This window comes from Phaseolus vulgaris, chromosome 4 (assembly GCF_000499845.2).
Source record: "Phaseolus vulgaris cultivar G19833 chromosome 4, P. vulgaris v2.0, whole genome shotgun sequence".
In the NCBI taxonomy this organism is placed as follows: domain Eukaryota; kingdom Viridiplantae; phylum Streptophyta; class Magnoliopsida; order Fabales; family Fabaceae; genus Phaseolus; species Phaseolus vulgaris.
Genome location: NC_023756.2, coordinates 37,539,784 through 37,555,882, shown reverse-complemented (window position 1 = coordinate 37,555,882; position 16,099 = coordinate 37,539,784). Strand labels below are relative to the sequence as shown.

The 16,099-nt window shown below is 32.2% G+C and overlaps 1 protein-coding gene across 1 annotated transcript; it reads right to left on the bottom strand.

Annotated features, from left to right (window-relative positions):
- Positions 1 to 1,042: 1,042 nt before the first annotated feature.
- LOC137837576 (protein REVEILLE 6) lies at positions 1,043 to 10,713 on the bottom strand. The gene is made up of 8 exons (XM_068646601.1): positions 10,380 to 10,713; positions 8,128 to 8,185; positions 4,232 to 4,355; positions 3,989 to 4,153; positions 3,722 to 3,835; positions 3,112 to 3,221; positions 2,541 to 2,600; positions 1,043 to 1,592 (listed from the first exon to the last, which is right to left on the bottom strand). Exons 1-8 carry the CDS (start codon positions 10,607 to 10,609, stop codon positions 1,533 to 1,535), a joined length of 921 nt encoding a protein of 306 aa, XP_068502702.1. The 5' UTR covers positions 10,610 to 10,713; the 3' UTR covers positions 1,043 to 1,532.
- Between the last annotated feature and the right edge of the window lie 5,386 nt (positions 10,714 to 16,099).

Below are 16,099 nucleotides of genomic sequence, written 5' to 3'. Positions count from 1 at the left end.
AAAATAGATTAGGACAAGAAAAAAAAAACAAATATATATATATATAATCTATATATAATCAATATCCATTACATCTAATCGCAATGATTGAAAGATTAGTTATGCCATGTCTGAAGTACAAAAAGTAGTGATAATTGATTCCATATCATTAGGTTTGCGGATGCTAAGCATTATAATAAACATTGATTCATCATTTTCAACTGTAAATCAAAATTGAATGTCAATTTTTTATTTATTTAACTACTTTACGAAAAAGAAAAAGATGAAAGATTACCACAAAAATGTCTCATAACATCAGTGTCTATCTTTTCTGTGTATAAATAAGTTTAAGTGAATATTACTATATTTTTGAACAATTTTAAAGATATAATTGATTACAATTTTAAAGATATAATTTATTACAAATTTAAACATTCAAAATATAAATTACTGAATAATGTTTTAAGATAAAATTATTCATGACTTTAAATCCTTAAAATATAATAAAGTAAAAGAAAACATTACCCATACTCACTATTTCAATATCAAAATCAAAATTTCATTAGTGACAATATGACAAATAAAGTAAAAAAACAAAAACAGACTTAATTTCTGGACCGTAGTAATAGAGTATGCAAAAGGTATTCTTGCTAATGTAAAGAGAAATGCAAAAGGTATCTTAAACACCTTTAAAGTCATTTATCAAATTAGAAATGCATTAGTTATATTAACAATTTTTTAAAGTTATCTTTTAAAACCAAATTAAATTATTTTCACCAACTTTAAATTTAGAGACTAAAAATTACCAGTCCACACTGATAATGAAAAGAGACAAAGAACAATTTTGAAATGTAAAAATGACAAACAATCCATTTTAATTGAAAAGACTAAGAAAAATATTAGCAGATTTAAAGAACTAAAAAGTATGTTTTAAGTCTTTATTTTAACTGTTAGATTTCAGCAGTTTAACAAATAGACTAGGAATGTAATATTCTTGCTTATTATAATCATTTCCATATCATGTGCCCATAAACATTTAAATAGGTAAATTTAATACAATGTCTACAGACTAGGAAGTGTAATATTTTTGGTTCCAAATATTCAATGTTTGGTTGAACCTAATAGACAAACATTAGGTGCTGTACAGACCTTCACAAAACTAGAATATAACATTCTTGCTCCTAAATATTTGATGTTTGGTTGAATTTAATACACTATTAGGTGCTGTACAGACCTACACAAAACTAGGAAATAACTATACATTCTCACATTATTGTTTTCTTTTTAAAAGGTTGATTCATATTTACACAAAGTCATGATTGAATTATGAGAATTAACGATTTGCTTAGCTACAATGATGTGCAACAGCCATAAAAACCTAGAGCAGGGTAAAAAATTAGCTGTAACTAGAACATCTCCACCTTGTGCCTTTCCATGAGCTCTTAGTAAATCATGGAAGATAATAACACCCTGTCTGCATCCAAGTGATGGGAAAAGGAGCCATTTTCCGCCTCCATCTCATTAGCACTCTTCAACTTCTTATTGTGCATGGTCTATCCACATTGATAGTTATTTCTCTCAGGTTCAACCTCATATGATGAAAGCAACTTCCTCTGTATGAATAATGATGGATGCACATTAGTAAATCCAGTTCCTTACTGTTCTTTCTTTCCTCTAAAAGATTCCGTTGGAAATTAACTCAATCATTCATTTTAGTCCTTATACATACTATTTTTAATTTCTTTTTATCCCTATGAATTTATACTATAAGGACTAGAATAAATGATTTTAAAGTATAAAGACCAAAAGGAAAATATTTTCAACTGTAAAGACCAAATCATAGGGACTAAAAGAGATAAAATTAGTATATACAGGGACTAAAAGATATTAAAATAATATGTGTAGAGACTAAAACGGACGATTTCTAAAGTATAAGGACAGGTAAAGTTTGTACAATTATAAGGCTTCAATGAATAATTAAACTCATTAATAATAGGATCCCAGTTTTATGTTTCTTGAACTAGCTCAAGGACAAAATGAATAAGAATACTACAGATAGTACAATGAAACTATCGACACATGCCTGGTATTTCATAAGTTCCTTGACAACATATGAAACATTGGTATCCAGAAAGCTACAAGAGAGTTGCATTTTTCTTGCAAAGAATATACAGTTTATAAAATATCAACCACTTGATTAGTTGACATAATGGAGTTAACAAGTAACTGGTATTGATAATTGTTTCTAAAGTAACATATTCTTATAAATAATCTTTTGCTTTCTTTGATAATACAAAAAAAGAAATCCCCTAATAGGAGAGAAAGAGAGAGGGAGAGAAATACTCATGGTAAAAGGATAAGAAGATCACTTGCAACAGCAACCGTGGAATTCTTATTCCAAATTATGACAGTAAAAAATGAAACAAAAAAGAAAGATAACACTTTACAAAAATGAACTCTCATGATGCTTATAAAGACAAATGGTACTTATATAGGCAATTACTCATCGTGACATAATACATATTTATAGAAATCTAAATATCAGTGACATGAATACTTACATGATCCTCAAAATCTGGGCTAGTCAAATTGATAGACAGGTTTCTCATTAGCAGTAGCACCTAAAAATATCCAAGGACATTCATTTGTAAGTACTTTTGAACAAGCATAAATTCATTTGTACAACTGTAGTAATGAGGTTCAAATAAAGCTTTAATGTCAACTTAGTGTATGTTTGGTTGAATGTTGACAAAATTGATTTTGGTTAAAATTGGCTTTGAAGTGATGTGATTTATGTTTGGATGTTTTTATTATAAAAGCATGCTGGCAACTAAATTCAGTATACAATTTTTTATCCAATGCAAAAACTAATAAAGTAGTTTCAATTCGGAATCAATTCTATATCCAGAATAAATTCTTTAGTGTTAAACCAAACATATGAAAATTCATTTAAAATCACATTAACTGGTATTTCAAAGTGATTCTAGAAAATCCAGTGAGACCAAAATACACTTAAGGACTAGTAATTAATTGCCTGAAGCATATTAAAAACCAATTTGATAAGTATCTATAGCACAATCCAATCTAGCCCAAAAGAATAACAAATACTGGATCGGAGGAACATAAACATACTGTCTCAACGTCTATACGGTCCATCTTTTTTAGTTTCTGCAGATGCTCAGTTGCATTTGGATCAAATACACTGCCAATGAATCCATATACCTGAGTAAAATCTGGAAGAACTGCATTATAAAAATTAAACTGTTAATTTATAATCAAGACATTAATGAATATAAGAATCAATATTACTATAAAATTGAAACTTGAATGACAAGAAAAAGTAATATTTTTATAAGGAATTTTTAAGTCTGTCTGTATGTGGGCAAAAGTGGGAGTTTGTATAAAGCTACTCAAACAGCTTTCAAGACATGATGAATATGGGATGAAATGAGTACCTAAAACATCATACTTGTTGAATTCAAATAAAAGCTGAAAGCTTATAATTTTCAGCACTTCAGTTATATCACAGTTCAAGTGAAATTTTGGAGCACAAGACAATCCTATTAAGATCCGTGTCCAAGACTGAAAATTAAGTTACTTCAATCCCATTTAGTTTAGCTTTTAGTATACAACTCGCATAAAGCACACACTGAATGACAATATTCCTTAAACTCATGATGCATGCATGTAACCATAAAAAAATCAAACTTCAAACTATAAAGGAAAACTACTAAATTCTTGCCTCTCAATGGATGGATTTTATTCCCTAGAAGAGGTCCTTGACCATTAGATTCACCAGATGGGCGCACTTTAGGAGTGCTTTCACCACTACTGCAAGGATTATTCACTTTTGTCACTGAAATAAACATATAATGTAGTAAATATAAGAAAGTAGTTAGTATCTCTAAAAAAAATTCGTAACAAGTATCTCCAATAAACAGTCTACCTTTCATGAACAAAATCCAAGGATCAATAAAATAAAGGTATAGAAAATTTTAGCATTTAATACCAGGGGATAAATTGACAGTTTGCAAGGTGTTGTTTGACCAGGATGACACCACAGTGTTCATAGGAATTTTAAGCATTGCTGGGGAATCATTCTTCAGGATATATCCAGGTTCAAGCAAAGCAGATGAAGACTGGAAAGATCCTGATACTTGTGGGAGTACAGGAGCTGGCAAATATCAATTTCGAATTAGTAGATGTAAATCTACTTAAATTGTCAACGAAAAATATGCCAAAAGATTATGACCATTTTTGGAAGCTTTTTGAGGATATGGATGTGCCGCTTTTCTTTTAGGCCTGGGTGGTGGAAGATGTTCACTTGCTCCACTCTTCTGAACTTTTAGAAAGTATTTCTGTGCATGACTACGTATCTACAAAACCAGTAGAAATTATTACTAGTCCTTAAACTAAATTATAGTGTATTTGGATGAGGAATTGAAAGAGGCATTCATGCTTTAAATGGATTTAAAATACCACATAACATATCAAAATGAGTTATTTGGATTTGGATATCAAATGCAAAGAAAATTCATGATGATGGGAATTTTAAAGGGGATTTTTTTGTCAAGTAAAATGAAGGGATTTCAAATTGTTATAATTATAGAAATTAGGAGTTGATATTATATAATTAAGACTATAGATTATATATGTACTATTTGAAACATTTTGATTTATTCGCATATCACATCTTTGGATATCAAATCTTCTCTATTTGTATTGATTCTTTTTTCTCAGTAAAAATAAAGCATACGTGATGTCTTACAAACAAAAGGTTTCAGCTTGATGTTTCTCTTTCCCTAGAGTTTGACTCGAATAACATCTAAATTAAAAGCATTTTGCAATTCCTCTTCTCTATCACTGTCACTGCAAACTCTCTCATCTCTGACCTTTTTTTAGTGTGTGCTGTCTGTGCAGCACCTCTCTCTGACCTTTCATCTCTATGGCACCTCCCTTTCTCTATCCCTTTTCTACACCTCCCTCTCTTTCACACCTCTCTCAGTCATTTTATCACTTCTCTTCTCGCCCTCATTCTGCTCTCTCTTCCACACCTCTTTATATCGCTTAGCAAACATATATACCTTTTAGTTGATATGAAACAAAATTACACTTCTATTGATATTAAAAAGTTAACAATAACAGAAGCCCTAACAACTCAAACATTCATGTTCAAGCCAGCAGAACTCCAAACTTCTGTCTCAACCAAAACAACAACCAAGCATTTTCCCACTAACACCCTGTTTGCTTCTAGGTGTGACAACGGAGGAGGAAGGGGGGATCGGGATATGTGAGGGCGTGGGTGCGGACGAGCAAGCGGGTTCAGTAGTTTTTTCAGTTCTCGCAAAATTGAGAAGATTTGCGCTGATTGTAGATGCACAAATAGACATTTACGTTGCTACCCTTCCATCAATTCTAATATTAAACAATGTGGGCATCAGTGAGTTTTCAGTTTCTTTATTAGAGTGCCTGGTGCAGCAGTTTCCTTCTTCTTTCCGAATTTTGGAAGTGCAGAATCGATTTACGTCTTTTTGTAAATTAGTGCAGAATCGATTTTTGATTTTTCCAAATGGTGCAGAATCGATTTTCCTATCCTTGTAAATTGGTGCAGAGTCGATTTTCGATTTTTCAAAATGGTGCAGAATCGATTTTCGATTTTTCAAAATGGTGCAGAATCGATTTTTCGATTTTTCCAAATGGCACAGAATCGATTTTCGATTTTTCCAAATAGTGCAGAATCGATTATGTGGCTTTTAAAGGTAGGAGAGAATTGATTGTGACTTTTAAAGGTAGGAGGAGAATTGATTTTGTGGCTTTTAAAGGTAAAACGAGAATTGATTCTATGCCTTGTAAAGGTAGAGTAGAAGGGGTTCTCCCTGTGTGAGAAAAGTGTTGAATTGATTCTGTTTTTTTTTTCAGATTGCATCTTGGAGCAGTGGTTCTTTGGTTTGGTTGGTTCTGTTCATCACAAACTTTCTTCTTCTTGTTCTCCAGTTTGTTCTTATTCTTCTTATCCAGTGCCTTCATCCTTCACTTAAGTTTTTAATATTTTTTTCTATTTAGAATTTTTTTTTATTAAGTGTGGTTACTATTTTTTTATTATGTTTACTGTTTTTTTATTTCTAATAAATGTAATTATATTCTTTTATATATGTTTATTGTTTACAGTTTTTATTTTTCTAAATGTATTTACTTATCTTCATTATTTCATTATTATGTGTTGGTTTTACAGTTTTTATTATTATTTTTACTGCTTAGTTTGTTATTTTATAACTTTAATATTTTTATTTGTTTTTATTTTTTACATTATTATGTGTTTAATGTTTTTACATTTTTTATTAATACTATTTTAAATTATTATAAATATATATATATATATGTTTACTATGTTTTTATTGTTTTTATATCTTTTTCATGTAGAAGATACTGTTTAATTTTTTTTATATGTTTACTTTTTTAATCTTAATAATTGTATTTACATTTGTTTTGTTATATTTGTACTCTGTTGTTTATTTTTTTTTATGTATTTATTGTTTTTAATTTTTATAAATATATTTATCCTTTATTATATTTATATTTTTAATATTTATAAATTTATTTGAATTTAACACAAAATTATTATTTTTTCCAAAATAAGAGTAATTATGAATATTATATATTGAAAATAAATAATTAACTCAAACTTACAAAAAATATACCATAATTCATTATTAAAATATTTTTTATTGACAAGGATAAATTTGTAAATTTACATTTTATATTTTTAAAATAATTTCTAAATTATCTCTTAACTATCACATCACTCACAAATTTCAATAAACAATTCTCACAAATCCACTCTACCATCCCTCAATCCAAACAACCTCACACATCCCCTCTAATCCTCTCTAATCCACTCTCTCCCCTCCCCACAACTCCCCACCCCAATCCAAACAGGGCATAAGTGTGGTTGGTGGCACGGATCAAATTACATTTTAATGTTCTGTCATAAAAAATATCTAACATAAAATACTGCTCCTTGTCACACTTTCTGTTTTTTTTTTTTCAGTCAAAAGGATCAGCATGTCATCAAAAGCAATTTGCATTATTTTCTTTCAGAGGAAAAACCATTCCCTACTCAGTACCAATCAGTTTAAAGTTTTAGAGCAGTTGCTTCTCTATAAAATATTTATCATGTTTTGCCCATGTTCTGCTCTCACACATGAAGCCAAGTTAAAGATTACAAAAACCATGCTGGATCTGCATCTAACACCTAAGCTTTTAGGTGGCCCTTCACATTTTTTAAGAGAATAATGAGGTATGATATGAATGATGGCTATAAAATCTAATAATATTGTGATGATAAAGGATAAAAAATCAAATGGTTAAAATGATGCATATATTTACATAGATCAAAAAGTGATCACAATAGGAGAGAAAGTACCTATATATGCTACTAATCTACAAGTTTATGGAACAAACAATTTGTTTGACAAGAGCTTTACAATGAAGTAGAAGAAAGCCCAATGGCATCACAATGCAATAACTTGCATTGAATAGAAAGAAAAAACGGGAAACTCCTGTTATACCTCAAATTTTAAATTAAAGTACCTTGCCTCAAAAAACAGGACTAAAATGGGTATTAGGTTTAACATTTTTTTTCTCATAAAACCTTTCTTAAATGGACTGCAAGCCAACAAACCAACACTACTAGAGCATCAGATATGCCAGTGAGAAATACATGGTGAATCAAGAGAATATGGTTGAATAAAATAGCACTTTTTAAAGGGTGGGTGGGAATAAGACCTATCTTTTGACATTTCATTTCCAACAAGATATAGTTCCTTCAGAAAAATTTGAAAACTACATAATCAATTAACCACATCCCAACACCATGGATTTTATCTGAACCAATTATTTCTATGAAATCTTCACACTTAACATTATACCTGGGCCCAAAATTTTATTACTGAATAAGCATTTTCTAGTCTAGGATCAATTGACTTCCCTCCCAAAAAATTGAGAACAAAAACAAATTTAACAAGAAAATGAGAGGAGGCATACTTTAATTGTACAAACTAAAATGAAATATCTACACTTAACTCCAGAAATATTAAAGAAAATTATGCACTTCCGGCAAAGAAAGTTTTTTTGTTCATTTAGGATTACCTGTATAACAGTCTTTGATCCAACAAATGCTTCAATCTTTTTCCAGTCACGATCAAACCTGGTAACAAATGAAGGAGCAAAACAATGTGAGGATAGTGGAAAATGGTAGTAAATACCAAAAGGGGGCAGAAACAAACACTAGTTTTAAATTGCAACACTAGGGAATGGAATTAAGTCATGACCTTTCAATGAAGCTCTCCCACCACAATAATTAACAACATTATCATGTTACCTAAATTTAAAATAAAGAGAAAGATGATTTGAAGAGTATTTTGATTTTAATAATATTTTTTTGAATAGTTGTGTATATGGTTTCTCTCTGATGCCCTCATATATGTTTCCAGGGAAGTTCTATTACAGAAAAGCAAAAACTTACACAGCATTGCATTTTTTCATCACTTTGGTCCCATTAGGATTTTTAACCAAACAAGGGTAATTTTTCAGAAAAATTACCGAAATAGACAGATTTTATGGGTAAGTCGTGTCAGCATGACACGACTTCATTGTGTAGAAGTCGTGCATGCATGGCACAAGTTTGGATTTGTAGAAATAGTGCCAGTTTGTCACAACTTTAGTGTTGGAGAAGAAGTAGTTGTGTTAATCGAGGTTTCTTTTTACTAAAACCGAATCCCAATTAACATTAATCAAAAGTTGAGTGGGTCAAACACGACTTCTTCTCAACACTAAAGTTGTGTCAAGCTGACACGACTTCACTAAACTTGTGTCATGCATGCACGACTTCTTCATAATGAAATCCTGTCATGCTGACACGACTCACCCATATGGGTAAATTTTTCAAAAATTGCTAATTTTGGTAATTTTTCTGAAAAATTACCCCTATTTGGTTAAAAAACCACCCCATTAGATCCTTTTCTTTTTCCTTTTTAGGTCGAGTTCTTATCTTCAAACTATATATATATATATATATATATATATATATATATATATATATATATATATTGTACTTAAAAATATTTTCTTCCACAAAGAGAGGTAATAATCTTCCTAATATGTTCATATAAATTGAAACAATGAGGAATCTACACTAACACAGCTTCAGGTAATTCTGTAGATTAATTAGTGCAGTAATCCTTTTTTGTCTGATCTACTTTTTTAAAGTTGTTATTGCCAATGTCTTTGGGCTTAGGTGCACCTATTCTTCCTAGCTTATTTATTATTTTAAGGAAAAAGCAGTTTTCATTTTAATTGCAAGTGGAAAGATCAGAACGAAAATAGTATAGTAAGAGTTCAAACAACTAATTCCAATTAATCTGGCTAGTCCATATATGGAGCAAAGCAAGCACTGGTCAGAACCAACAATGGTAATAGAAGAGTACGTGGAATAGAACTTTTATTGTTTTATTTTAGTATAAATTAAAATTTTGAGCATTGTCCAGATGTCCCCAATCCCCACTCTCTATCCTTGGTAATGAACATTCCCACTTTGCTTGTGATCCCGAATCTACCCCTTATCCAATTGATATCTCAAATTAAACTCCTTCACCATGGTTTGTGTGCCAGACAGGGTTTCAACCAACAGTAATAATTTGACACCATAAAGAATAAATAACTATGCCAATGCCAGCATCTAACAAAACATCCTGAAAATAATAAGAAACTGGCTCTGATGATCGTTTCCAATACTCTCTTTCAAAGCATCTCATCCCATTCTTCACCATTTCTAAGTTTTAACGATAATCCATGCTAAAATTAGCAATACCACACTTGTGGACCAGTTTGGTTTTGAAAAAAACGTTTTCTACCTGATTTCCCTATGTTTTAATTTATCTCCTATTTCAATTAATAAGTACATAAATTATACTTTATTTTCGCATAATTTTTTCTTATTTTCAAACATTTGTACATTAAATATTTAAAAATGAACAAAAAATACAGCGGTATTGAAAAAATAAATTAAAAACATAAAACATTTTATCACACCAAATACGCCCTTAATTCACCAATGCTTTGACCATGTTAACTCAACATAAAAAACCAAGCTTTACCCTATCCATTCCAACACACTCGCCGTCATAAAAGACAAACCCCAATTCTTCCTCCGCCAAACCAAGCCCCAAACCCTAATTCCCACACCCTCACACACAATTCAGCACATGCAACTCAGAAAACCATCACTGAGCACTAAAATTCAACTATCCAATACCTCAACCGAGCTCTAAACCTCAATCACTGACTAATTCTCAGAAGCAAAACAAAAATTGAACAACAATAAAAGGAGCGAACTTTATTACAGTTGAAGGGCTTCGAGGAACTTGTCGTGTTCGGGTTCGGTCCAGTTCTCCCGCGACTTGGTGATAGTGTACGGCTTGCGGATCTTCTTGGCTGCGTCTTCCGAGGAGTTGGAGGCGGAGACAGCGGCGGCGGCGGCAGAGACGGAGGCGAAGGGAGGCATCCCTGGGAGAGCCATGCCAGTCGGATCCAAGTAGAATCCCTCCGGCGGGTTCGGGTTTTTGGATACCATTCAAAGATTCTAGAAAGGGAAAGATGAGAGAGAGTTAAACGTAGCGTTTGTGGCGAAACGTATCGCAAATTTATGTAAGAACAAATGTTAGGTTTGGTGTACTACTGGTGATGCTATTTCTACATACAGAAATATTAAATAATTGTTTAATCAGTTATAAATGTTAAAATAGTTAATAAGTTGTATTATTTTTCTAAAATTATATTTTAAGAGTTTTAGATGCCTAGATTTTGTTAAAAGGAATTTAACTGAGATTCAAATATGTTATCTCTTCACTTAATCTTCTACTTCCTTAATTAATATGTTCCTGGGAGAGAATAAATTTATTTTAATATTTTTTATTCATGATATTTGTCTTAAGATAATTAGGACTGCTATAATAAAAAATAATTAATATAAGAGGTAGGTTAAAAAGTATAATAAATGTAAATAAATTTTAAAATAATTTGCATATGAGATAAATAAAAAATACTAAAATTCATAAAACACAAAGTTAAGAATAATTCCTATGGCATTCAAGTTAGGACGTGTTAGGTCACGTATTTAGGTCATTTGTCTAGTTTTAGTATTATTGCTATAAATGTTCTCAACATGTTCGGTTTTAATTTTGTTTTTATGCGATTTTGCTTCTACTTTGGTCTAGATGGGAACTTAACATGATAATAGATAGTTGAACACGTTTACCTAATTTCACATGAAAAATGGTCTATGTGAAAAGAGACCGAAGAAAGAGTTGACTTGAACATTTTATTTTGTTTTAATTTTCACAAATTAACTCATGAGGAAAGCAGTCAAAATAAAGTTGTAACTTGTAAACAAAATTCGTAAGAATAATGTATGATGAAAATTGAGGAAACTTAGAGTTGGGAGATGCACTATTAAAAATAGTTTCAAAATTCGTTTTCGTAAAACTTTCGTTTTTAATTAATTGTAAATCAATAATATGTAATCAAAGAGAGATTTAAATTATATATTTTATGTAGTTTGTTGCAGAGATAATTATTTTATAATTAAGTGTAAATTTCATTCTTTATTTATTAGAATACATTTGATATTTTTTAGTGATTTGATTTGTATAACTTTAATTATCTATTATTTCTTATTTACATTACCTATTATTTCTGTTCTGGCAAGGGTCTAGAAACAATCATCTTTCTTCTGAGACTGTTGACTTCTCGGTCTTCTTTCTCAGTGCGAGCTGTCGGTCTGGGCTTTCGGCTTGGACCTGGATATGACTTGTACACTCTCACTTCTCTAGGCTAGGTTAATTGGATCTCTCGGTTCTTGGTCTCGGTCTCCTCTCACAGATGGTTGTGTGTACCTGAAAGGTGCTCCGATGTCAAAGTTAGAATTGGTATAGTTAATTATCAAACAAATTCACTCTTACTTACCTCTTGGGTTGAACCTCTATTTATAAGGCTCTCTTATTGAGCTTAAAAGTTACCTGAGTCTTTTCTTTTTGCACCTAACATTTTGTAAACACACACCTGTATATTTGGGCCCATCTTATGGCCTTTGCTACAGTAACTAATTTAATTTTACTTATTTATTTTTTATATTTAACCTTTCGACCGAGACTTTTGGTACAACCTTTCGGTTGACCTTTCGGCCTAGACAGTACAATTTCTTTTCTTAATTAGGTTGTAAACCGTCTATAAACTGAGACTGTAATTATCTACACTTTGTTTCTGCATTTTTTTTTTCTGCGCAACCTTCATTGTTGTAATAATTTTTTTGGGTAGTCTTCATTGTTGCAACTATTTTTGTTTTTTCTCCGTTGACCACCACTACCACCGCCAACCGTTGTTGACTGCTGCTGTCGAAAAATTATTCCGACGTTTTTTTTTCAAACAGGACCACCACTAGTTGTTTGTCGATCTGCAAAGCCCAATTGATTTTGTCTCATTGTTGTCAACTCTCACCGATGTCGATTAAAAAGACAACCCCTCTTAGCTCCCATGATCTGCAGGTGTTGCAAAGCAACTATCGTCTTGATGGAAGCAATGGGCCCAGTTGGTTCATGCTACCCTTAAAGGAAGGAAGGAATTGAATTTCCTAGAAGGGAACCCTCCAGCCAATACCGATCCTAAATATAAAGACTAAGACGATGAAGACTCTCTTATCATGACCTGGTTATGGAATTCAACCGAAATTGTATGTTCTTCTCCACTGCTAAGGAGATTTGGGAAAACCTTTGTCATACATACTCTATGAAAAAGAATACTGCAACATGCTACGAGATAGAAAACAAGATCTTCAATACCAACCAAGGGAGCCTTTCAGTAACAAACTACTATGGTGTGTTGAATGGTTTATGGATCAAATTAGATCAATATCAAAATTTGAAAATGAAGTGCACATATGACTCTATCACATTAGCACAATTCCTTGAAAGGGTACAAATATTTAAATTTCTTTATGGACTGAACTCTAAATTTGATCCAATTCGGATTCAGATTTTGGGTAAGGAAAAACTCCATTCTCTCTCAGAAGTTTTTCACATTGTACAAGGGGAAGAAACTCGGAGGTCAATAATGTTGGATGGGGACAACTTCGTTGATAGTTCAACTCTGGTTACTGGCAACTTTGTTGATAGTTCAGCTCTGGCCACTGGCAAGGGCCCTATAAGAGGTTCATTCCCTTCATTTGGAAATCCTCCCACAAAGGCTAATCGTGATGATCGTTGGCGCAACTATTGTAAGAAGACGGGTCATACTAAGGAAAGGTGTTTCAAACTTCATGCAAAAGGAGAAGGTCTTGGAACGTACCAGAGGATTCAAAGGTACCATATAAAGGCATGCTAATCAAGCATCATCTGACTCTAAAAGTGCGCCAACCCTACATTTCCCTCAAGTAGCAGAGGAGGTCCCAACTCTCAACAAAGAAGAGTTGGAACGTTTACGAGCTCTAATGAACTTTCTTAGCAAGACTTCTAGCTCTTGTTCTTTAACCATGAGTGGTAAGAGTTCTAGCTTCTTATACTTTAATGCTTCTAGTACTGAGAATATTTGGATTATAGACTCTGGTGTTATTGATCATATGACACCTCATTCCTCTTATTTTTCATCCTACAATGCCTTATCTTGTAACCAACATATTAATGTTGCTAATGGTTTCAATACCCACATTATTGGTTGTGGTAACATCCACCTTCAACCTTCCTTTTCTTTAAAAAATGTTCTTCACATTTCCAAACTATCTAATAACCTATTGTCTATTCATAAGATTACCCAAGATTTAAACCGTCCAGTGATATTTTTTCATTCCCATTGTGTTTTCCAGGATCTTGCCACAGGGAGGACAATTGGAATTGCTAAAGAGCAGGGTAGGTTATATTACTTACAATAGGAAGAAAATAAAAAGTGTGCTAGACTGCAGGCACACACTTTTAATCTTCAACAAGACACTGAATCTTGGTCATGCTCTCAGATATGGCTTCAACAAAAAGGTCTTGGTCATCATCCTTTTAGTACCCTAAAGTCCTTATTTCCTGTTTTATTTACAAAATTATCGATTCAGTCTTTTAATTGTGATGTTTGTTAGTTTGCTAAACACCATAGAACAACTTTTCTTTTTGAATAATAATAGAAGTTCTAAACCTTTTGATCTTATTCATTCATATGTATGAGGGGACCTTTACCTATTCGTAATATCTTGGGTGCAAAATGGTTTGTTTCATTTATTGATGATTGTATTCAGGTTACCTGGATATTTCTCATGAAAGATAAGTCTGAAGTTTTTCACTTGTTTGTAAATTTTTACCAAATGGTTCAAACACAATTTGAAAGTCCGATTAAGAGATTGCGTTCTAATAATGGAACAAAATATGTGAACCAAAACCTTTTCCAAGTTCCTTAAGGAAAATGAAGTTGTTCATGAATTAACTTGTGTGGACACTCCTTAACAAAATTGGGTTGCTGAAAGGAAAAATCGTCATCTCCTTGAGGTTACTAGAGCTTTACTTTCCAAACGTCTGTTCCTACATCTTACTGGGGGAAACAGACTTGACTGCCACTTATTTGATCAATAGATTACCCTCTTGGGTTATAGAAGGTGTTAGCTCTGTTCAGCTTATGACCACATTTTATCCTTTTATTCCCATTATGACTAGTCTTCAGAGTCGTGTTTTTGGTTGTCATGTTTTTGTCTATGTTCATAGTTCTTATCGGGGTAAGTTAGACCCTCGAACCATTAAATGTGTCTTCATCGGTTATGCCTCCAACAAAAAGGGGTACAAATGTTATCACCCTCAAAGTTGTAAATTTTATGTTTCCAAGGATGTCACCTTTCATGAAACAGAGTCCTTCTCTCTTATTTCTCAGCTTCAGGGGGAAAGTATTCAAGAAGCTGAAGTCCTTGATGTTAGAATATATGGCCTTAAACGAGAGGGGGAGGGGGGTGAATTGTTTAAGAGAGGTTTTGGAAAACTTTTCGAGGTTTAACAAAATTCTTTGTGTGAATCCAGAACAAGAATCCAGTTAGCCAAGAATATAAGCAATAAAACAGCAAAGCAACAGAAAAACAATTGGTTGTTTTTTCGAAACAATCGGTTGTTTATACCAGTAAAGCTTAAAACAAAATTTAAATGAGTTTAGAGTAAGAGAGAGATACACTAGCAGTTTATATTGGTTCACTCTTAAGCCAAGAGCTACATCCAGTCCCCAGAAAACCACTGGGTAATCCACTAAGTAATCAAACCAGATTACAACACACAAACCACCAAAGTAGTGACCTTGAACCCTTCAAGAAACACACTCCCTTTAGCAAAACACATCAAGAGTATTGATCTTGACCACCTCAAAAGCACACAACACTCCTTGGCAACACAACACCAGAAATACAGTAGGTTGAGAAGGGATTACACTTGTTCACAGTACAAACTGAAATCAATACAATTGCAATCCTATTTCACTCTCTTTGAAAACCCAAAGATTGATATGAATGTTCAAATCTTTAGAATCAACTTTGTCACAACTGAAAAAATCAAATATGTTTCTCTTGCTTGTTTGAAAACATAAACGAATCATTTATATTTTCTAAAGATTGGTCAAAGCAATTAATGAAGGAGCCTATTCAGTTGAAAATCATTTAAAGCACATTCAACAACCAAAACAAAATTTTGTTAGGATTTTCAAAGAAACAATCGATTGAAACCACGAAATAACCGATTGTTTGGTTTGGCAGTTAAGTCAACCAAACTAAAACAGTTTTCAACCTTTTCAAAACTCCTAAGAGTAAAATATCTGGTTGATTCTGTTGAACCTTGTGATGTTCAATGTTTTGAAGAATCCAAATCCTTTGAAGGATGTTGAAGCCTCTGCTTTGCTTGATGTTGCTGTGCTGGTTTAAGCTTTGTTCTGGGGTAGTTTATATGTTGTAATCCATCCTTTGATTAAATGTCAAGCGATTAACATCTCAATCTTTATAAAAGTAAAATGTTTTTCAAACTAAGTTGAAACAACCGATTGTTTTGTCGAAACAACCGATTGT